The sequence below is a fragment of the Amblyomma maculatum genome, chromosome 11 (assembly GCF_055883805.1).
Source record: "Amblyomma maculatum isolate TAMU_Amacu chromosome 11, ASM5588380v1, whole genome shotgun sequence".
Taxonomy (NCBI): Eukaryota; Metazoa; Arthropoda; class Arachnida; order Ixodida; family Ixodidae; genus Amblyomma; species Amblyomma maculatum.
Window position 1 is genome coordinate 22002791 of NC_139354.1, and position 22896 is coordinate 22025686.

The 22896-nt window shown below is 47.3% G+C and overlaps 1 protein-coding gene across 1 annotated transcript in view; it reads left to right on the forward strand.

Moving 5' to 3' along the window:
• The window catches only part of LOC146173084 (steroid hormone receptor ERR1-like), a 112827-nt gene that overhangs the window by 63416 nt on the left and 26515 nt on the right, over positions 1–22896 (forward strand). The window contains exons 2-3 of the mRNA XM_084584861.1: positions 18437–18682; positions 20550–20744. Of these exons, the coding sequence (XP_084440987.1) occupies positions 18445–18682; positions 20550–20744 (433 nt within the window). The 5' untranslated portion in view covers positions 18437–18444. The remainder of the gene's footprint in view (positions 1–18436; positions 18683–20549; positions 20745–22896) is intronic.

A 22896-nucleotide genomic window follows, 5' to 3' on the forward strand; every position in this document is an offset into this window, starting at 1 on the left:
CAACATGTAATAGTAAGGTCTGTTTAGTCGCCCCTGCAGCAGTGATACCGCTTAGACTTTGTAGTGATGGTGTACTTGGATGTTGCATCAAGCTACTGCTTCGTACCTTTAGCGTTTCATTTTTGTTTTTGTATATCTGGCCATAGTACGAGCAGCGTTAGCGGCAGTCCACTCGGTCAGTGCGGGTTTAGACAGACTTCGCAGTAGGCTTTTATCAGAGGTAGGAAAGGGGTTGGGAAAAGCAATATATGGCAGAGAGATCGACCCGGAGTATGCTGTTGCTGGTGCTGCTGTGGGAAGGAACTGACAGGCCTTAAAATGTCTCGCCAGTTGGTGAAAGTGAAGTGCGGATTTTTTTTTTTTTTTTTTTTTGTGTGTGTGTCACAGTTGTATTATAACAACGCACTCTCAAGGTGTCCGATCGATAATTTGACATCGGCCATCGATCAGCCGAGCCACGTAACGCGATCCTGACCGCAGACTTCTATCTCTGTTCTTGAGGTATGCTCCTGTTTGTGTGGTTGGCGCAACGAAAGGAGGAGCTTTCACCGGACACGTGTACCGATTTGGCGCGTGTGAAGCCGCTGAAGTTGTATTGTTCCAAGAGCGCATAGAACGCATGCCTGCCATCTGCAGCTGTAGGCATGACGTCACCCATCGGTTGACAGCGTCGCACGCCTCGCAGCCACTAAGAATTGACTCCGCATTTTATTTCACAATGCGACTTCAAACGCTGTCGCATTAAAGGGGAGCTAATTGAAGGCGGCTGCACAGGGCCGGTGTGTTGGCGGTTTTGGGATGGCTGGTGCGACAAACATGCGACGAGAAAACACATGCGTACTAACCCGGACTTTATATTCCGCAGGGGTATGCGTAAAGATTTGGGAAAAGCTCATGCACAACTGTCCGCATTCGATGTTGCAAATACCGGCTGCTGTGGCTTAGTGGTTCTTGTGCCCGGCTACCGAGGCGGAGGACCCGGGTTCGATTCTGGCCGCGGCGACCGCGTTCCCATCGAGCACACACAAAAGCGCCCGTATGCTGTATGATATCAGTGCACGTTGGAGCTCTCCAGGCGGCCTCTCTTATCCCCGAGACCTCAGCTACGGCGTGCCTTATATAGTCGAGACACTCGGCGCTTCGGAACGGTAATCCCGGCAATTCTGTCCAATTCAATTCTATTATTGAAGGTTAGCTTTGGAGCTGAGATTATAGTAGCGCTAGAGGGATATGAGTAGACAGTAGATGGGTTGCGCTGCGCAGTTTTCGACGGATGCGGAATTGACTTGCCGAGGGTTCCAAATAATTTGTGTTGCAGCAGTGTAAATGTGTTTAATTATTCGCAAATCATTCTTCTACGATGATTGCTTACATTAACTTTTTTTCTCTCGTTATGTTCTAAACCAATAGCTGTATTGGCGTTTCTCACACGCGGACACTAACAGATCTGAGTGCAACTTCAGAATTTTTTCCTCTCTCTCTCTTGGGCTACATTAACCGAACCGGCTTTCGGAGATGTCTATCTTTACCAGATAAAGATATATTTATTGCCACTCTATAACTACCCTGGTTTTAAAGCCTTCGATCAGTGCTGGGTAATCGTAGAATAAAGAAATTAAAACCATGCAGAAGAGGAGAGCCATATTAGAGGGGCATTGAAAGGACACAAATATTTGTCGTTGCTTCCTACTGCTTTGCAGTGATCCGCAAGGTGTTTTTGGTGCGCAAATGTGGGTCAGCACGTGGAATCAGTCTGCGACAGCTAGGTAACTCATTATTGAATTCCTATCATTGGGTTGTGACGCCTCCACTCGTAGCGTTGGAGTCACGCGGGGCATAACGAAACCACAATGTAGTAGCTGTTCATTCGTCCCATGTCCTTGGCTTGAAGCTGGCGTTGGAGTCAGAGCGAATTCAAACGAAGAGATGCGGAGGCCATATCGCAGTTCTTGTGAGCCTCTTCGCCCGATCCGAACCCTAGTTGCACACCCTACACCGCTTTGGCGCCTTTAGACTGAAACTATATACGGGGGAAGAAGTTCATTTTAAACGAGCCAAAGGACGAGACACGGGGAAGATTCACTGGACTGCCGAAATAGGCGGACCACCCACAACTCCGAGAACTCCCATGCACTCAATAAAGTTTTTAATCGATCAATCGATCGATCGATCAATCAATCAATCAATCAATCAATCAATCAATCAATCAATCAATCAATCAATCAATCAATCAATCAATCAATCAATCAATCAATCAATCAATCAATTCACCGGTTGGGTTGGGCGCGCGCTTTTCAGAACGAGTCTTCGTTGTCTTCTTTCGTTCGATAAACATTCAGTTGTTGGTCCAGCCTTGTTCTGTTCTCTTCTTCCCTGTGTCTCGTCCTTTGGCTGGTTTAAAATGAACCGTTACTGACTCGCCCAGTCGTCAACCTTGTTGGAAGAAGTCGTTTTAAGTTTTCTGCAGTGCTTTGTTCCGAGTGTTGATTCATGTTTACTAATAGTACCTTGCACATCATTGCAAATAAAAACATATTACGCATAAAAGGTTTGTTGTCTCCGCCCCCTCAGGCGGAGGGTTAATATGTGAAGATGGCGGCAGAGTGCGGTAAATTACTTTCCGACGTCTTACGAGTGACGTTGAATGACGCCGCGACGTCTTTTGAGTGACGTTGAATGACGCCCAGGGGTGAGCGTGGCGACGCTCGAACTAGTTTGCTGATGCCTGTCTCTCCTTGCAGACGGCGCGCCCACTTGCAGCCGTTTCCGATTCCGCTGCACGTCTGGAAAAATGACAGCGCGGGCGAGGTAAAAAAAAAAAAAAAAAGAAAAATAAAATAAAAAAAGCGATGCTCGAAACTTCCTTATTTCCGGCTTCATCTTTGTATCCCCGTTGAATGCAAGGTCGATAACAGGTGTCACAGGTCGTCGTAGTCCGTGCTGATAATGCGTGGTCTAGCGGTCAGGAATAACTGGAAGCTGTGCTTATTCGGAAGAATGCCTTACTGGTAATATTGTCTTTCTTCGTGGAGGGGGCCGAATAAGGAAATTTATGCTCCGTAGAGAACGCATAAATCGATCCGGTCTCGCTTCATTGTCTTTTTCTAGGGCGAAGCCACTTATGCGATCGTCGAAGCCGAGCAGAAATCATGCTTGTGCCTCGCTGGTTGCCATGGCAACTATGACGCCATTTGTTGTCAAGCCGCTGAAGTACCGAGCGGGGCGACGGCATACCATAGCAGACACCTTCCGCTCGCCACTCGCCCACACATCGCAAAGGACCTCCATGTAGTCCCACCTTTCCCTTCTTTCACATCCAAAATCGTGACGTAACAGTTCTTTGTGAAGCGTTCATGGTGACATCATGCCATTCCTCTTCTCCTTTGGCATCCATCTGCTACTCAAGTTAGAGGCTAGTTTACGATAGGGATTCGAACCGCGACATATGTAGTACCTCCTCCATGTAGCGTCACATTTCCCCTATTCGCATCAGAATTGTGATGTGACCGTTCTGTGTGCAAGCGTTCGTGGTGACATCGTATCATTTAGTTTCCCATTTAGCATCCATCTGCTACTCAAATTAGAGGCTAGTTTGCGATAAAGATTCGTACCGCGACATACGTAGTACCTCTCCCATGTGGCGCCACATTTCCCCTATTTCGCATCATAATTTCGACGTAACCGTTATTTGTGCAGCGTTCGGAGTGACGTCATATCACTTAGCTTTCCATTTAGCATCCATGCGTTACTCAAGTTAGAGGTTAGTTTGCGACAGAGATTCGAACCGTCGACATGTGTGGTACCTCAAGTTGTAAGCCGTGGGGCGTGTTAACACTTTGCCAAACTATATACCAATCTCTCGGTGCCGAAAACCATGCTAAACACTGCTTTCGCTCGTCTTAATCGGTATGCGCAGAGTTAAACTTCGCTGTTTTGATTACGTGCTCCCTTCTGTCGCAAATTCTGCTTGTCCGCGGCCTACAAGATCGCCGACCAGCTGTGGCCGTTACCGAAGTCATTTTTCATAACCATTTTTTTTTTTTTTTTTATTTCTCACTGCGCTTCCTCTTCTCCATTTAAATGAAGACATTTGCTTTGTTTTACGGCCTACGCTCCGTCCGATTTTCAGCCTGTGCGATCCCTTCTCCGCAGACACGTTACCCTCGAGAGGCGCAGTGGCAAGAGGTGATCGAGAGCTGCCGCTCCAGAACGGCAGAATGGCCCAGCGTCCTTTTCCTTTTAAGGCGACATCACATTGTTGTCGCGCCTATGGGAGAAGCACGCGCTTCGGCCGCGGGGAGCCAATGGCATGGTGGGCCGGTAGGGTTACACCATTCAGGTGTATTATGCGCGGGCGAGGGGGAACAGAAAGGGGAAGGGTGAAGTGTTTTTCCCGGTACAATGGGACCAGACGACGCCAACCTTCCACCCCTCTCTGCCTCCTGTCTGAATATTGGGAAGGTGGTTTCGGGTTCACCCGCGCCTCCGATCATCGGGTCGCGAAGCGTCAGTGTAGACCTCTGTCGGGGTGCCGACCGGGCTGGCTGGTTGGCTGACTTCGACAACAGTGGCACAGTGGTGGTGACGGTGATGTGCGCGGCTTGACGTCCGTCGTCTGCTTCGCTTGCCGCTGGTCATCGGAATGGCTTCGACCGCTGAGTTCGCGGCTTTCTGCTGCGCGTGTGCGCTCAAGTGTCGTCGTCTGCGACGCGCAGGAGGAGTCGTCTGCTCGAGATTTGTGAGATGCTTTGCTGGCGCCCTTTTGTTTTCCTTAGTCGAGTTCGTATTGGTCTGCTTAATGATCGCAGTGATTTGCTATTATCATTTTTTTTTTTGCAAATTGGTGTTGATCGATTGGGTGCGTCTTCTTACGTGCAATATGACCGCTGTGGAGACGGGATCGAATGCACCGCATTTTATTTTCAGGTAGAATAATCGAATTACTTGAGGACAGAAAAACTTATCACGGGTTTCTTACAGGAAACATATCCACCGTTTCACCGCAAGGAGAAGTGACGTTCGCGATACAGACCTTTGGCGCATGATGCATGTCTTAAACGCCAATGGTTGAGCACGGTGTAGCTCTGGGATTTTGTAAGTCGCATGTTCTTTCTTTCTATAATTCGACATCACTCTTGCTTGAAAACCAGCGTCCTAGCGCTTCACTTATTCCTAATTTGTTCGCCTCACGCTGTGTGTGCTCTTTGAACATAGATGTCATCACTTTGCGGTCTCAGGTGGATTTGCCTGGTAGTAATACGACAGTGGATGAAAGAAAGAAAGAAAGAAAGAAAGAAAGAAAGAAAGAAAGAAAGAAAGAAAGAAAGAAAGAAAGAAAGAAAGAACATGCGACTTACAAAATCCCAGAGCTACACCGTGCTCAACCATTGGCGTTTAAGACATGCATCATGCGCCAAAGGTCTGTATCGCGAACGTCACTTCTCCTTGCGGTGAAACGGTGGATATGTTTCCTGTAAGAAACCCGTGATAAGTTTTTCTGTCCTCAAGTAATTCGAGGACAGAAAAACTCTTTCTTTCTTTCTTTCTTTCTTTCTTTCTTTCTTTCTTTCTTTCTTTCTTTCTTTCTTTCTTTCTTTTCTCTCTCTCTCTCTCTCTCTCCTACGTGGTTCATGTTCTAGTATAGGTTTCGCCCGAGTGTCAGACGAGTCCGCGTGTTTACCAGGATGGGATTCTCACACATTTTTTTTAACAGTGCCGTCGCGTTTCGGCGAAGTCAACGTGCTGGCGTTGCCGTGACTGTACCGTAACTACACGCCGCGCCCCCGTAGAGGAGAAAGAAAGAGAGGGAGGACGGGTCAGCGCTCGGAATGGGGGCGTGTTCTCTCTCTCACAATCTTCCAATGGTAGCGTCTAGGGAGCCTCGAAGCAGTAGTATAGTGCCTAGAATATACTGGCTAGTGTGCCGTGCGGAGGGCTCTCTCAATGGGAGGAGGTGTCCGCGCCGGCGATGCCTTCCAACTTTGGCCGCCAGGGGCGCTGCTCATCGTAAAGGTGCCGTCGACGCCGTCGGCCGCCGGCGCGCCCTTGATTTGCCGCAGCTGCGCTGGCCGAGCCATCAGTGGGTGCGAGCGCTTTGGACACGTCTACGCTGTTCTTTTGTTTTAGTCGTTCTGTTTCTTGCATTCATATGAGATAATTAAATTTGCAACGACTATAGATGCTAAAAATAAAGCATCAGGGCAGGGAAAAGACATGTTTCGTGTCGCTCTGTCGGAGTGGCTACCGCTCAGGACTAGGTTTCTATGTTCAGTGTGCCATCGGACCCTGCGCAGCTTGCGTAGTGGAAGCGGCTGATTAAAAGACAGGACCGCAAGTTGACTTCAACGTGTGTTGTCTGCGAAAAATATTTTGAGGAGAGCTACATCGAAAGAACGTTCAAAGTGACAGTAAACGGCATCGTCAACGAGCTCGCTAGAGATAGACCACAAATTAAGCCCGAAACCGTGTCAACGCTATTCGACCATTATCCGAACCATCTTCTGCCTAAGAAGACATCGAAAAGAAAGTTGAGGAACCTCTGTGACCAACCGGCCGCTAAACGACAAAAACGCAGTGTCATAATGCCAGTGGTGCAGACGACAGCCATGCACGCACCGTCAAGGATGTTTGACAATGCTTGCAAGGAGCTGGCAGCAGAAGAGCCGAGCGAGAACTCATACCCGCAGCAGCAGACGTGCAGCTTTGAGCCTCGGGATCCGTTTGACTCAATTTACATACCTGCAACTTGGACCAAATTAACCGAAGCACCTGCTGGATCTGTAGCCTACGCGCGTTATCGAGCCTATTAAAAAAAAAAAAAAAAAAAAAAGAACTTTGTACATAGAAAAAGTGATAACTTATGGAAGCCTGAACTCAGTTCTGTGGACACAATAGTGTATATTCTCGGAAAAGAAAAAAACAAGCGCGTACAATACAACAATATCTAAAGCTGAAGATAGAGCTATATAGGTAGAGTGCACTGGAGGGTCTTTGTTCCGAATGTGGCCTGCAACCAGCTGATTCAGGAAGCACATATCATTCATGGGAATATATTTTGCAGAAAAAGTGTCGCTTGACCGTCAATTCTGAAGGGGTTAGCTGCGCTTAATGCAAATACCAGCGGAGGCTTACACAAGATGCGCAGAAAGAAGGAAAAAGCATGCAACTAGCCAAATAAATGCTGCAACATTTCTCGCGCTCTGAGAAGAGCTAAGAGAAAACTGGCATGGAGCGCAGAACAAGTGGCTCTATTGAAAGCGCAAAATGAGGAGCTAATAAGTGAGTCTGTGGTTAAAGCTCTTTTTTTTTTTTTTTTTTTTTTTTTTTTTTTTTTTTAATCCCGCGCGTGACCTAGACAATTGTGACCGTACAACAACCGCTCGGCTGCTGAAACCGCGAAGCCGAAACTGGTGAAGAAAGTAAATTATAAATTACTTAGCGGTGGTAAGCGAGAAACCACGTGGAGAATTATACAGGAATATCTAGCGCATCATTAGCGAGTGAAAAAAAAATACCACCAAAAATTGGTATCAGACTACTTTAAAATTATTGCGGTGTCATATGTGCGGCCTTTCTCCAAAACCTTTAGCGGTGCATTTCTATATTTTTACTTGTTTATTGTTGCTGCGCCTTTTTGCTCAAATTTTACTATATTGTAGACTTTGTAAAAAAAAAGAATCAGTGATACAATCACCACTTTTGTTTCTTGCCTTTCCTTCTGTTACAAAAGAAAGCACAACGCATAATAATAATTTATGTATGAAGCAACAATTAAGTGACTTCCTAATAAAACAAATGAATAAAGAGTAAGAACAAAAACTGAAGTCAGATTCAGACTGCTTGTGTTTATTGTCGCATATGCGATCTTTGAAAACATGCGCGCGTGCAATATATTTACGAAAAAGCAAGATCGCCCTTCTTTTCTGTAGCATAAATGTGACGCTATAAAACGTCACTAACCTGATATATATCACCTTAGCAATAAGCATGACAGAATTGCAGAAACGTCGACGTAACCTATCCGAAAGCATGAGGCCCGTATACGTATTGACGTTCGTAGCACTTGACTGCGGCATCGCGATATACCATGGACCATAAGAAAAGACCGAAGAGTAAATAAAATTCAAATTTGGATTAATGAACAGTGTAAAATATTAAGGGTATTTTCTGATACCTGTGTCACACGGACAATAACAGTCGTCGTCGATCCGTTCCGGGTTAGATCGCAACTGAGAAAATAGTTCCCATAATTCGGGACAACCACCTGGGCTGACTGAGCGCTCACTCAGAAGGAAGATGCATACGATACCTTACATCCGCAATCGCGATGCGTGGATCGCAATCGAGTGGCTCTAGATCAAATAAAATCGTCATCGGAATATTTCATAGCAATATATTGAATCCGGCCGGACTCGATCGTTTAATCAAATATTAACAAACTATTGTAACCAACGTGTCAACTTTAGGTGGTTTTCTCAAATTTCTTCTCTCGCTGGATATCAGGATGTCAATATGTGTTCTGCTTAAGACCTTATCCGGTTCAGCTGAATAAATAAAACAGATATATAGCAGACATATGGACCAGACAGTATTTGTTAAACGCTTCCTCGAGCGCTATTTGAGCGTATGATTTTCTCCGCACAGTACTAGGACGGTATGAATATCTTCCACCAAGACTGTTTTTAGACACAAAGTGCGCTTAAACCGTCAAGAGACAGGTTTCGCAGTGAAAAGCGCAGCACGCTATCCGGACCTATATGCCGCCTATGCTGCCGAGGCCGCGAACGCGGAGCGATAGCACCTTAGCTATTGGTAGCGCCGCCCCGCGGTGGCGGCGGGAAGGCATCAGCGCGGCGGACACGCCAGCGCGCGCCCTCGGCACACTAGCCAGTATATTCTAGGCACTATAGCAGTAGGGTCTTCTTTAAAATGAACAAGAGCGTAATAAAAGCCCGTCGTCGCTCATGTGGCGCTGTTATTTGAACGCCGAAACATCAGTTCATTCCGCTTCGTAGGACGCTCCAGTCACGTGGCCACTGCTCATGCGCAACGTGCACCCGATTGGTCCGCTGTACGTATCAGCTAGTGAGATCCGCCTCACTGAAGCTGAAAAACGCACAGACGTAGTTTGTTCTAAGAGCTGTGGATACAAAGTTGGGGACGGAATATTAAAGGCGAAATGTTTGTAGGGATCGAGCGGTGGGCTGTGCCGTTTCTGCGTGTAATACGGGCACGGTGTAGTGAGCCTGAGCTTTGCTGCTGGTCTGTTGCGACAGTAGACTTGTCGTTATATTTGTTCGTTTTTTATTCCTGATGTTATGATTTATTTTTAATTATTTTTGTTTTATATTGTCATTTTTATTTTATTTACCCGAACTCTTTCCAGCGTCCTTACAGGAGGACAAGGAGAACTACGGAAATGTTCGCAGGAAGTCGGCGTATAGTATATCAGTTAGCGCGCTCGGCTGGGACACGAAATGGTGCTGGTTGGAGGTTTGGCGCGGAGACGACTGTTTTTTGTTTTTTTTATTTTATCAGTTATTGGTAGTTGATGACACGCCATGGTCACACTGTCCACGGGTCCTGTACGCTCCACTCACGTAGCAAGAAATGCTTTCGCATTATTAAATATTTATCACCACCATCATAACCGTCACCAGTAGCCTGCATATGGGGTCGCGCCTTCGGCTATCGAATCTACGAGCGTAATGCGCGATTTGAGTAGCGATGGGCGTGCAGCTTCGAAGATGCGTTTTTATAGTCAATTTTAACGGTCCGAAATCTGCAGAGAGTAGAGTTAGGGAAGTTGGAGAAAATTAAATGTGTACCGGATAAAAAAAGAGAGAGGGAGAAAGGGGAGTTGTACTGTGCGGTAGGTAATGAGAGCAGCCAACAGTAGGATAAGATAATTGCTTTGCCTTGTTTCAGCTATCACGCTCGGGAAGCGTGAGAGGCGTTATCGCTACTTGAGAAGGAGAAGCCAGTGATAGTATTTATCACCACCCCGTGCTTGGCTTAGATTCGTAGGTCGTGAAATGCAATGCAGTGCGCCATACACCACGTAATGCCACCGTTTTTCTTTTTTTTGGGGGGGGGGGGGGGGGGGGGGGGAGGGCAGTTTTATTAGCAGTTCGTAGTGGTTTCTAGCTGTCTCACCCGTCTTTCGGCATTTGCTGTTCTTTTGCTGCACATTTACCGTTGCACTTGAAACCTCTGACGAGATGGAACATTGGGTACAACTGCGTCAATATTTTTTCTCTCGCTAATTCTTTTTTTTTTTTTCTTCAGTTGTGGCTATACGTGGCGGCTACATGGATGCTTGTGCCGCATCAAAATTCAAAAGACGCATTTCTTGCTTGGATAATGGGAGTCCAAATAAGAACATTACCCCCCTCCCCTTTCCCCTCCCTTTATTTCATTGATGCACTGAGAGGATCTACGCGATGTCCGTTGTTTGTGGAGTCCAGGCGAGTGGCGGCGTAACACTTGGGGGACCTTTGGGCTGTTCATTAGAAAGGAATTGACAGAACATCGTTGTAGGGACTCAGATATGCGACAGTGTAACGACTGTTTGAACCTATCACCGAGTAGCGAATTTGGGCAGATGAGAAAGTCCTCGTTTTGTTGACTGAACGACGGGACGATTCTTTTTGAGCAGCGTGACGCAGTGTCCGGTTGGGCGCATTGGAATTTCGCCTGCTCCTGCCTTAGGTCGGCTCCTGGCTTGTCGGCCGGTCCAGTCTGTTGGTCTTGTTGTTCACACGTATTTTAGTGTTTGTGTGTGTGTGTGTGTGTGTGTGTGTGTGTGTGTGTGTGTGTGTGTGTGTGTGTGTGTGTGTGTGTGTTGTGTGTGTGTGTGTGTGTGTGTGTGTGTGTGTGTGTGTGTGTGTGTGTGTGTGTGTGTGTGTGTGTGTGTGTGTGTGTGTGTGTGTGTGTGTGTGTGTGTGTGTGTGTGTGTGTGTGTGTGTGTGTGTGTGTGTGTGTGTGTGTGTGTGTGTGTGTGTGTGTGTGTGTGTGTGTGTGTGTGTGTGTGTGTGTGTGTGTGTGTGTGCGTGCGCGTCGCTGCCCCCGAAGCCCGTCACTTCCGGCCGTCCTCCGAGCGCCGTGCCGATGACAGATGCTTTTCCTTTGAGAGCTCGTTCCTGGCTCTCTCTCTCTCTCTCTCTGTGGCGGCGGGTGATAGGTCGGGTTAGCAAGGGCGTTGCACGACATAAACAGGACAACTGAGCTGGCGCCGAGTTCGTTTTTTTTTTTTTTTTTTTGTTGTTGCTATACTTCCTCTCGGCATCATAACAGAAGCCTTCTGTCGTAGGTGGGGAAAGATTTGGTTTCTTCGTAACAAGAAAATAATGTTGTAAATCAATGAAATGATGATAAGAAAACTTCAATTTTTATTCTTTGACGCGGGCAAGAAAGCGACGGCTAAGGTAGGGGAGAAGAGACTGGCTCTCGAGGCCTGTTTTCGTGAAGGCTGCACGACAAATATACAAATATACTCCTGGAAAGTCGAGGAACACTCTTTCGACGTTCGCGACGTGAAATGACTAACCTATCATATAGGACTTGCGTATGCCAGGGCGGTATGTGGATTCAGCTATGTCAGATGCCTGATATGGCGAAAATTCGTGCGCAAGACGGAACATGGTCGTAGCTCTTTCCATAAGGACAGAAAACACTGGTTATCAAGGGATTGATTGTTCGAGACGCTATACTGCCCTTTGTGTCTGAGTTTAGGATTGGTACCTCGGGACAGGATGACTACAGGTTATTCTAAATAGAGCTAAATTATACCGAAAGACTTAAATATCTAGCCCTTTCTTATAATTCTTGTCGTTCGTCGCACGTCTTGCTGCGTGTCGCACGGTATAACGCACTGAGATGTTCGTTACCAAAGTGCTCGCCAGCATCGACTGTATATAGCTGCCACCCGATATTTCCACTCTGGAATTGTAATATAGAACCCAATGTATTCTGAATAGCTGCTTTAGGAAGCATCTTACCAGCCAGCTTTTCTTTCTTTCTTTCTTTCTTTCTTTCTTTCTTTCTTTCTTTCTTTCTTTCTTTCTTTCTTTCTTTCTTTCTTTCTTTCTTTCTTTCTTTCTTTCTTTCTTTCTCTCTCTCTCTCTCTCTTTCTCTCTCTCTCTCTCTCTCTCTCTCTCTCTCTCTCTCTCTCTCTCCTATAGCTATGCGTGGGGCTCCTATAACAAGTGTGCTTCTCCACGGTACTCACGCCTTGCACTTACCTAGCGCGTAATTTACCGGAACCTACTATATCTGAAAACTTTCTTTTTTACGAATCGCGGTGTGCGATCTTGATATATAGGAATTGTGGGAGTCCCGGAACTGCAGCAGTCAGCGACCTCCGCAATATACGCAGCGTCGCATAGCCTTTGTTTCTGCCGGATTTGTTCCGAACTTTGTTTGTTGGATTTTTTTTTTCTTACTTCGACGGCTGTTTGAGCACGTTTCCCGAGTGCGGCGTCGGCATAACATGCACGGCACTCTGGTTAAAACAAAACAAAACAAAAGCACTGGAATGAGTAGGTTGTAAACAGCGCTTATATGTGCTCTGCTCTGTTATTTGACGCGCAGTTAAGGTACCAGTGCGGACATCGCGCCGTTCGTGGTTTCTATTGACGATGTGCAGCTTTCTAGCTGAACACTTGGGATATCTGCAAGTACTTCAAAGCCAATAAATTCTTACAGAATAATTGAGTGGGCATATTAATTAGGGACAGCTAGGTTCGCATAGAGCTCAACACGAGCATATTGATTGTATTGCTTAGCAGTTTCTTTTTGCAGTGTAACTGTTAGCGGCTCACTTACTTTGTTGCATGAGCAGTTTCGTTGGCCGTGTAACAGCACATCGCGTGAGTGGTCCCGTGATGTCAGGAGCCATCACGTGAGCGTATGAGAGAGGGCGGAGCAGCTTTATTGGAGAATTTTAGCTTACCATGATCCACGATCCGCTACCGTGATCCGCCACCGCGCGTTCCACTGCGCATGTCCATACCCCCCTTGACGCCGATAGATGGCGCCACATACTGGATGTCAGTAGGGTGCCTCGATGTAGCGCGCCCTAGATGTCAGCACACAGACCTGCCGCGTCGGGACCAATCAGCTTGTTCGCCCCGCCCACGTGCGGTAGAGAGTCACGGTGGCGGATCACGGTAAGCTAAATCTCTCTATTGCCAAGGGAGCGTGGGCAGCCGAACCTGAGTCTGACCCTCATACAGGGGTGACCTCGAAGGCGCAGTTAACAAGAGCGTCCCATGTTGTTTACTCCCGCTTCAGCAGCATGCAGGCGATTCCAGCTCTCTTCGGAAGCAGCTGGCAGGAGCATGCGAGGTGGAGGCTCCACCTCGCATCCCCATAAGATGTGATTTTGGGTTGCCGCTTCCTGGCGGTTTAGGCATGTGGGCTTATAATCCCCGTTCGTATTAAACGACGAACTGTGGGGGATTATAACGAATCGACGGATCGAGTCTGGATCCATCTTAGCATTGTGGCCTGTAGTTTGCTAAGGTCTGCATGCGAAGGCGGATAAGTCTGTCTTCTATCCTTGTAGTAGTTATGGTACGTGGCCAATGCTTCACCCAGTGGGTCCAAGTCTGAGGGGCTGATCACCGTCACATTACAGCGGATCGATGCTGCACGGCGTGCTCCGAAGAGTTGTTGGTAGAGGTTCCATTTGTTTTCCAATCGCAAAAGGGCGAACAGCTGCGCTGTCCAAATGCATTAATGAGAAAGGGTAATTGTAGAGTTTAATTTTTTTTTTTTCCTGACAAGTTGTCTGCAGCACTCGAACCGGTAGTCCCCTAGTTAGTGCTCGCGGCGGTTTTCCACGACGCCGAAGAAGCGCCGGCGCCACTTTAGTAGACGAAACGTGTAGAGGGGGCGGGGCGTTCCATCACCGCAGCACTGGGACACTGAGCCGGCTTCTCTGCAGCGAACCTATCGTCTAGCCTGGGCCCCTTGCGCCTCCGCTTCCGGGTGCGAGAGACGTTTTCCTTTCTTTCTTTCTTTCTTTCTTTCTTTCTTTCTTTCTTTCTTTCTTTCTTTCTTTCTTTCTTTCTTTCTTTCTTTCTTTCTTTCTTTTTTTCTTTCTTTTCTTTTCTTTTCTGTGTGTCTCCAATGGCTGTTGGCACTTGGGTCCACTGCAGGCGCCGTGCGCGTGGCATCCTTCTTTGTGTGTATTTCCTTTACTTTGTTTCGATTTTTCCCTTGTTCGCGCGTCTTCTGCAGAGGTGCTGACAAGGCGGTGGCGCATTTCAGCGCTGTTCGCTTTGGAACGGCACTAGGGCGAGTTTCTCAGTGGAGAGGATGCAGCACTAGCGAGGAAAAACAAAATGCAGCTCAGACCGCCGGATGGAGAGCGAACTTCACACGCCAAAACCAGGAATGGAGGTGAAAAAATCTCGCCGGCTAACGCCCCAGATCTTTGTGCTGTGTGATGTCAGTGCACGATCGCACTGAGCCGGCAGACGTTAATCCGGAGCCCTCCACTACGGCACCCCTTGTTCGTGCCATCGCGCGTTTGTCCGCACGATTAGTAGTAAAATACTTTATTGAGGCGCAACGCTTAGGCGCCTAATACATCGATGGCCTGCTGGACGAGCAGGCGCTGTTCTTCACCATCAGCACCAAGCCAGTCCACCCAGGTCCACATAGTATGGGAGGAGGTGGGAACGAATCCCGATTGCAATGCAACCGGATATGAAAATAGGCAGTGTGAAAGGTAGGCATAAGGGGAAGGGCAGTTGGGGCATGATGGATCGCGACGGAATTTGTAGGGATATAGCCGGGCAGGGGTTATGAGTGTGTTCAACTGTATTGGCCGAAGGATATGAGCCTCCCGAACGGAAAGATTAGGATGAGGGTCGGGGTAGAGCTTGCGGTCTAAGCGAGCAGTATTGTAGTATTCACTGATGCTGGCGCGAAGAGACACTCTCGACCCGCCCTCCAAGGATCTTGGCCAGGGGATAAACGGTGCCCTGTTACGAGTTTCACGCGCGATTATGTTCGAACGAGACGAGCTATAAGAGAATGGCTGCACTAATAGATGATGAAAAAGTCTCGCCGGGGGAAAATTCGCTGCATGTTGGTTAATTAGATAATTAATTAGAGCTAATTAAGTCAGTCAGTAGTCGATATAGCCGGCAATGGCGACGCCCAAGTAGGGTCACGTGGTACCTTACTTTCGGTGACGTAGGCTTCTGTTGGCAGGAAATTTGAAATGTTTGAACTTGAACGAGCGGGAAATGGCGTGCTTTGAGGTAATCAATTGACTGCAGCCTGAAAAATTCCGAGAGCACTGCAGAATCTGCAGTGGAGAAATACGAAAGCCTGAGGTGCTTTCCATCTAAAGGATTGCTTTGCGAGGGGAGGCGCGTTGATTATGCCACATCTCGATGGGCACTTCCATCGCGCTTTGAGGGAAGGTGGGCTTATAGTTTATGGGGTTTATACGTCCCAAACCGACATATAAACCCTCCCGGTTTAGAGGCGAGTGCCACTTAGCCACCGCGGCAGTCATGAAGGAAAAAGTGAAAGGCATGAAAGCAAGAGAAAGAAATGGCTGCAGTGAAAGGCTCCGGATTGATGTTTACCTGCCTGGGAATCTGATTGATTTATAGAAAGGGAAAGGCGCGGTAACTGTCTCACTTGTTTTATGTGGACGCCTCAACCGCGCCGTAAGGGAAGGGAGGAAGGTGGGAGAGAAAGTGGAAAGAGAGAAAGAGGAGCCTTAGTGGAGGGCTACGGAGTAATTTCAACCACCTGGGGATTTTTAACGTGCGCTGACATCGCACAGCACACGGATGCCTCTTCGTTTCGCCTCCATCGAAACGCAGCCGCCGAGGTCGGGTTCGAACCCGGGTACTCCGGCACAGCTAGTAGTCGAGTGTCTTACCATTGCACAAGATAAACGTGCGCTAGCATCGCACAGCACATGAGCGCTGTTGCAGTTTAATAAATAAATAAATAAATAAATAAATAAATAAATAAATAAATAAATAAATAAATAAATTGGTTCACAGGGAATGAAAAGCGCAGTATCTGTCACACTTGTTCTGTGGACACCTGAACCGCGCCGTTAGGGGAAGCTAGGTAGGAGTGAAAGCGGAAAGAGAGAGGGGGGCCGTAGTGGAGGGCTCCGGAGTAATTTCGACCACCTGGGGATCTTTAACGTGCAGACTTCGGTTCGCCTCCATCGAAACGCAGTCACCGGCAACAGTTTATAGCGCCAGTTTCCTTTCTACTCAGCCGTTTTATTCTTCACAGGAGTTTCGACGGGAACGACAGCGAGAGTCCCTTTGGCACTGTCCGATTCCACTGCACGTTAAAAAAGCCCAGCTGGTCGGAATGCTGAAAGCGCGCGAAAATCAGTTTTCGTGTGCATTTTACTTATTTAAAGCATCGAATACCGCTCTATATTTCTCACGCTTCTTTAGGCTGGCTTTCTCCGCCGACTCGGGGAAACCGACGCGAGCCGCGGCTTTTTGCCTTTGGCGCCCGGGTTAGAGAAAATTTATCGGCAAACAGTGTGCGCGAGTTCCGCGCGCCTCTACAATTCGCGGCGGAGGAAGAAGGAAAAAAAAAAAAAAGACACAGCGTGTGTGTGACGGCGTATTACGGCAGTGTGTTACTCGGAAGAAGGGGGACGCGAGTGCACCGTTTTACGAGGAGCTTACGGCAGCAGCGGCGCTTGCGCCGGCGGAGGCAGCGCGCCGGCGCGGTTGACGTACCGCGCGGCTCCTTGGCCCAGCTCCACGGTTTGCCGCCTCCGCGCCTCTCTCGTGTTTCTTTTTTCTTTCGCCACGCGGTCGCACGCGCAACGGCACCGCACGCTGCCGCGAAGACGACTAAGAGAAAGCCCCCCCCCCCCCCCCCCTTCTTTCCCTCTTTGCCCCCTCCTTCTCTTTCGGCCCCTTAAGTGCCTTTTCATTATTACTGCTTTCATCTTTTCACTTTTTCTTCCGATGCCTGCACCGAGAGTGTTTTGAGCGTTCGCCTCTGCTCGCGCTATTTTTCGGAGCCAGGTATGGGGTTTAGGCCTCTGGCTCACTTACTCGCAGCCCACGTCTTGGTCTGGAATATTTGGGTGCAAGAGGGGGAAACAAAGAGAAAAGAATATATATATATATATATATATATATATATATATATATATATATATATATATATATATATATATATAGAGAGAGAGAGAGAGAGAGAGGGGGGAGGGGGGGGGAGAGAGAGAGAGAGAGAGGGGGGGTGCTTGAGCATCCTACCTATGCTGAAAAAAGTGTTGGAGACGGAGGTTGTATTTCGTTATGTGCTCTGTGAACAGTGAACCTCCTGTACGGCGTCACCATATTCTGGTGCTTATTATCCTTCCATGGTCACTGGGCAGAGGGAACAATTTGGGGAAGAGTATGGGGGTGTGTTCCCTCAGGACCTGCATGATTGTGAGATTTGACGGGCGTTCGAACCCAAGTGTCCGACATGGTCTATCGCTGTGTCCTGCACCTGTCAAGAGACGAGCTTTCCTGGTTCTCATGTGCCTTGTTGATTCTGCTCACTTTTATGCTTTCTTTCTGCATTTCTTTTGCTTTCTTTTTGCATTTTTCTAGCTGGGGAACTCCGGATGAATATTCATGCCACGTGACATGCACTGTTACAAGTTTGCGGTGTTATACTTTCGAATGGATAGAACAGTGGTGCATCACCACAGCTTAGAAGCTTCACCCTGTTTCGCTTTTAACGTTCATACTTATCAATGCCATTCTCAATATGCTTGCTATCTCTGAGTGACTACACTAGCTGAACCTCCAGGGACCTGTGGCTCCAAACTCTTGAAACAATTTTTAATAGTGTCAAGCAAAGATGCTTGTTCCCTTTCTGTTGGGAAAACTGCATTTGTGACCATTTAAGGAGGAGAGGGCAGAAGACAGATGCAGCGCATTTATTTGTGTCCCAAGGTGGTTTGTGAGCAAGCTTACCCACTGAACAGTAGTTGTTTCTGACCAACTCTTTAAGTCTCAAGTCTCGCTTTTATATGATCCAACAGAACAGCACTCAACAGGTTAATAAGTTAAGAAAGAGCTCTACGTGTACCTGGAGCATTTTTGTTCCAGCCCGGACAAAGATTATCATACATTCGCATGGCTATGCATAGCCAACACGAGTTTTGTTTGAATTTGCAGTAGTGACAGATATGATATGCTTAATCTGAGGACATGGTTGCTGCTTGAACCGTCACATGTACCATCTTGTGAAGTTTAGGGCTACGCACTATTATTGGGTACATATGATTGATGCAGAACACGCGAGAATATTAGCGCATGCGCAGCGCTTTTATTCATGGTGTTCTTTCTGTGGGTCATGCAATAGATTCGATGTGAGACTGAGGGCTTGTTCCATGGTTGACGTTTCTCGGCGGTTTACTGTGCAGGGCCCTAGATGGCGTCCACAGGGCTGGTGAAGCAGGAGGAGGAGCCGTATGAGCTGACTATGTACTCGTCCTCATCGTCCCTGTCACCAGGAGACGCCGTGCCCCACTGCAGCACCAAGTTGCAGTGCCACTCGCCCAGCTTGTCACCCCCGCTCAGCCCTCGGGAGTTCTCCTGCTCCTCGACCACCACCATCACGCTCCAGGCACCACCTTCGCCACCAGTCATGGGCACAGGAAACGGCTCCAGTGAGTGTGCCTCCCTTCCCCTCCTCCTTTTCCTCCCCTCTCTCTTGCACTGCACTAGCTCTGTACTGGTCACACATAAGAACTGCGCCTATTCATTCCAGGAGTGTACGAAGAGTTTATTGAAAAGGAGCCTATTGACATTGCGTTACAGAGGGTGCGTACACATTAAACTAGGACAGACAGCAATGTGTGTTTCTGTTTAACAGGGTCTTGTGTGAAGTGTCACATTTTTAGGAGGTGTTTGCAAAAAATGTGGACATCGACTCTCGTACAATGAACGTGCAGTTTTGCACAGAAAGGTAGAGTGTGCTGGGAGTAAACGTAGAGATTACTCTCCTGGTCGGCCGCAAGTGTAAAAATTGCACCAGGTGTTGAGGCCATTTGCGGCGGCCGTTACCTATTACAGGTTGGCCAATCACCTGGGAACCCAGCAGAGTCAAGCGTCTCAGAATAGGGCTATTTGAAATGATGTGAATGGATCTTGGTTGGATTTTCTGCATTCAGCAGCTGCACAAGAAGAGCTGAGAAGACTGATTGTCACAAATACTTTGCCTCGGAGAAGTTTAATTTCTCTAGAAAACATCAGCCATGGACTTGGTGGCCCAAGCGGAGACATTGTGCTTCTGTGTTTCACTGAAACGAAGTGCTCTGTGCCTGAGAACTAATGTTCATAATCTCCTGAAGGATATTTTCTCTTTTTCAGATATGTATTGACCAAGTTAGTGATACTGTTAGGGGAGGTAACGGTACAAAAATGAGTTTGCTTTGCTAATACAACCAGCTGATATGCACCTGCCAAGTAAAGCTGAGCAGGAGATATCTTTTTTGTTGATTTCTAATTTCCAGAGAACTTTGCACTTGGCATACTTTTTAATGTGCTTCCTTAATTTTTCTTCGCACATTTTCTTCATGCACTATTCTGTTTCAAAGCAGTTGAAGGTCTGGCAAATTTATACATGTTTCTTGTTTCTTTCATTGTGCTCTAAATCACCCGATGGCCAAAGTGGCAAGCCTAGGTCATTATTGTCGTGAAAGCTACACTAGGCTCGCAGGAGCACATTTTGCGGTGCCCAGCCGGAGCCACAACTGCGCATGTACCATTACCATGACAACCGATTGCGCCGAGGCACGGGAAGAAGATAAAGGAGTGCACACACTGTGAATGGCATCAGCGGAAGCTACACGATGAAGCGACAATAGACCCACAAGTCATCGCATAGTGCGAGACTGCCCAACGAAATTCGAATGAAGCAAGGAAGGCTAAGCGAGCGTTGGAGACACCTGAAGAGTTGAACTTCTCGCTAAGCTGCAGGACTAGGTCTTGGATCAGCAAAGACACTGGGCTGATGCCGAAGTACAAGGAGAAGAAGACCGTCGAACAGTACGGCAAGAAGAAGTCGAAGCGACTTCTGTTGCGTCAGATGACTGACTATAGCATTTGGGTGACAGTCAGGGCTACAGCAACTAGGACCTTCGAGGCTGACTTTGTAAACAGTCAGTTTGGCTATTTGTGTGATGTGTGTGATAGACTATGGCATCAGAAGGTCTTGTCGCTAGCGGGCATGACCATGCACGCAACTCTACAGACAGCTTTCTTCGAATGGTCTGCCAAAACAGTCAGCGTAGAGAGTGTTTGTGTCACGTGTAAGGCTTCTCTAGCTAAGGAGCGGATCCCCATCTATAGCGTTAGCCACAGGTATCATGCCCGCCATTGCCGCCAGCCTTACCAGTGCTTAACGATCTCACTGAGTGGCCGATTTCTCTACGCTTTCGCCACGGCAAATGTTTTGATGTGGTTTGACTGGATTGCAGTGTTTCAGTCTGGACACCTTGTACGAGGGTTGTCGTCGCTCTTTCCCCTTGTCAGGTGGCAGCCACTCGACACGAGGCTCCTCAGGGCACCACCACAACAACAGCAACCACCACGGGGGTGGCGGCGGCGGTGGTGGAGGCAACTCTCCGCGGCGGCTGTGCCTGGTATGCGGGGACGTGGCCTCGGGCTACCACTATGGTGTGGCCTCGTGTGAGGCCTGCAAGGCTTTCTTCAAGCGGACCATCCAGGGTGAGACAGGGCTCACCTATTGTGTTAATGCCACGAGCACAGTGTGGTACGAGCTTGGCAGCAGACATGAAGAATCAGGGGCCATTCCTTTGTTGTTTCAAGTGTCGTCTTAGGCCTCGCGAAGTCTCAGGTTAATGGTGAAGCCATGTGCTGGGATAACGTAACAATGTCATTGTCTATTGGGTTCCATTTCAAATGCAGACAGCCATCATACAGGTGTTCATCAGATAAAATTACTGTGATGCAGGCAGTTTTCAGCAGTTTTTTTTTCTTCTCAGGTTCCTTCTATGATTCGGACTTTAGTTAATTCTAACATTTTCTCTGTCTTCTTGAAGGCTGAATTAACGAGAGTTTACAGGTCATTCGTGCATCTTAAACAATACACACAGGGCACTAGAGGCTTGGGATTATGATCACTACGTTATATTTTGTCTTTGAGATGGACATTACAGTAGTATGAAATGCAGCAAAATGGTGCCAACATTGTTTATAGTTCTGTTGATAATTATTTTTTTGGAATGCGAGTGCATCTGAAACAAAATGGCATTGCACTTCTCATATCCCTGAGAAAAAAAAAAAGAAAAGAAGCTTAACTATGTTAGACTCTGAAAATAGAATTTTCGAGTCCTTGTATGTCTCCAAGTTTTTATTTGGTTGTAAATTTCTGAATTCCCTAAGAAGTAATGAGCTGAAATAACTATCTTAGTTAGTGTAATGTCAACTCTTTTGTTCACATTTGAGTCAGCTGTTTGTTCCAATATGACAGATTTGTCAGGCGTAAGTCACCTGCCTGATAGCGTCAGGAGCATCATGGCTTTGGCAGGTTCTTGAGGGATTCATCAGTTTTGTGCTTTCCTTCGTACAAATTCGCAGAATATTTATTGGCACAGAGTGTTCGTGCTTTCAATTATTTCTCGCCTGCATTTCTATCGGTGCACAGTTGTGCCTACCTTCATGAAAAACTGTGGCTTGGTGACACACGCACAAGTAGAGGCTGATGTACGGGTTGGAAGAATAGAGAGGAAACATGAAATGAGAAGCAGAGAGAGCAAATTTCATTGCAATTCAGTGTATGGCATCGAGTAGATTTTGTGCAAGTCACCATAGAGAGCTGGTCTCCAAGTCCGCCACACTTTGTGGAAAGTTATTTTAGAAAACGGCAGTGAAGGAGAGATAAGAAGTACAGAAGAACCTCGTCCATACATTTATGGGAAAACAATTATGGGGGTTTAAGCATGGCTTGAACCTAGTGATAAAGCGAAAGCTGCGAGTGTTGCAGTGAATTTTTTTGCGGACACCTGGATTTAATGAACCGTCGTCACAACGTTCGAACAAACCTTCTGTCCTAGCAACTCGCTTTTGTCGTTCACCTCTACCAACCACCGCATTATCTGTCTTCTTGTTCTTCTTTTTCTTCCTTTTGTTCTTCTTTTACTTGTCTGCTTCTTCTTTTACGCTTTCTTCTTCTTCTCTTTCATCTTTCTTCCTCCAACTGCTGGCCCAGCTCTCAGTCTGTACCACGTGACAGTTGCTAGGCAACGGCCACTTGCCACGGTGCCACCCTGACGGCTTGAAAACCTAGCGCAAGTGTAGCTGTAGCTACAAAAATCAGAAAAGAAATATGTGTTATCCACTTAGACTTGTCATCTAAACTGCCTAAATTTTAAAGATATGAACGCTGAATGAAGTGCGAGGGCATTTACTGATATTTGACTTTGTTAAAATGTCGGTCATCCTATGTTGACCCAAGGTCTCGACAGTGCTCTTTCTGATTTTCTTAGAATTGAGTCCGCATTTGCGCTGTGAGCACGAAGGAAACTTCGCTATGCATCCGAACTGTCAATGGCATTTACGAATGCTTCACCCAGTATGCATTGCGGAGAAGTCGCCGCGGTGGACGACTTCCACAGAATTCTTTGAATTAATTCTGACCTTTTCACTGAAGCGTTACATTGCACGGTAAGAATTGATTTATGTGTATCTGTAGGACGTGTGTCAGGCACTTTGTAAACTCAGCCTGCATGGATTGCATTCTGCACAGCAAGGAAAAAGAAAAAGAATGGTCTGTTATTCCTTCCCAACTTTTTGGCAGGAAAGTCGCGATATTGTGCGCAAAATAGCTCCTTAGTGACGTTTAATGGCCAAGACAACA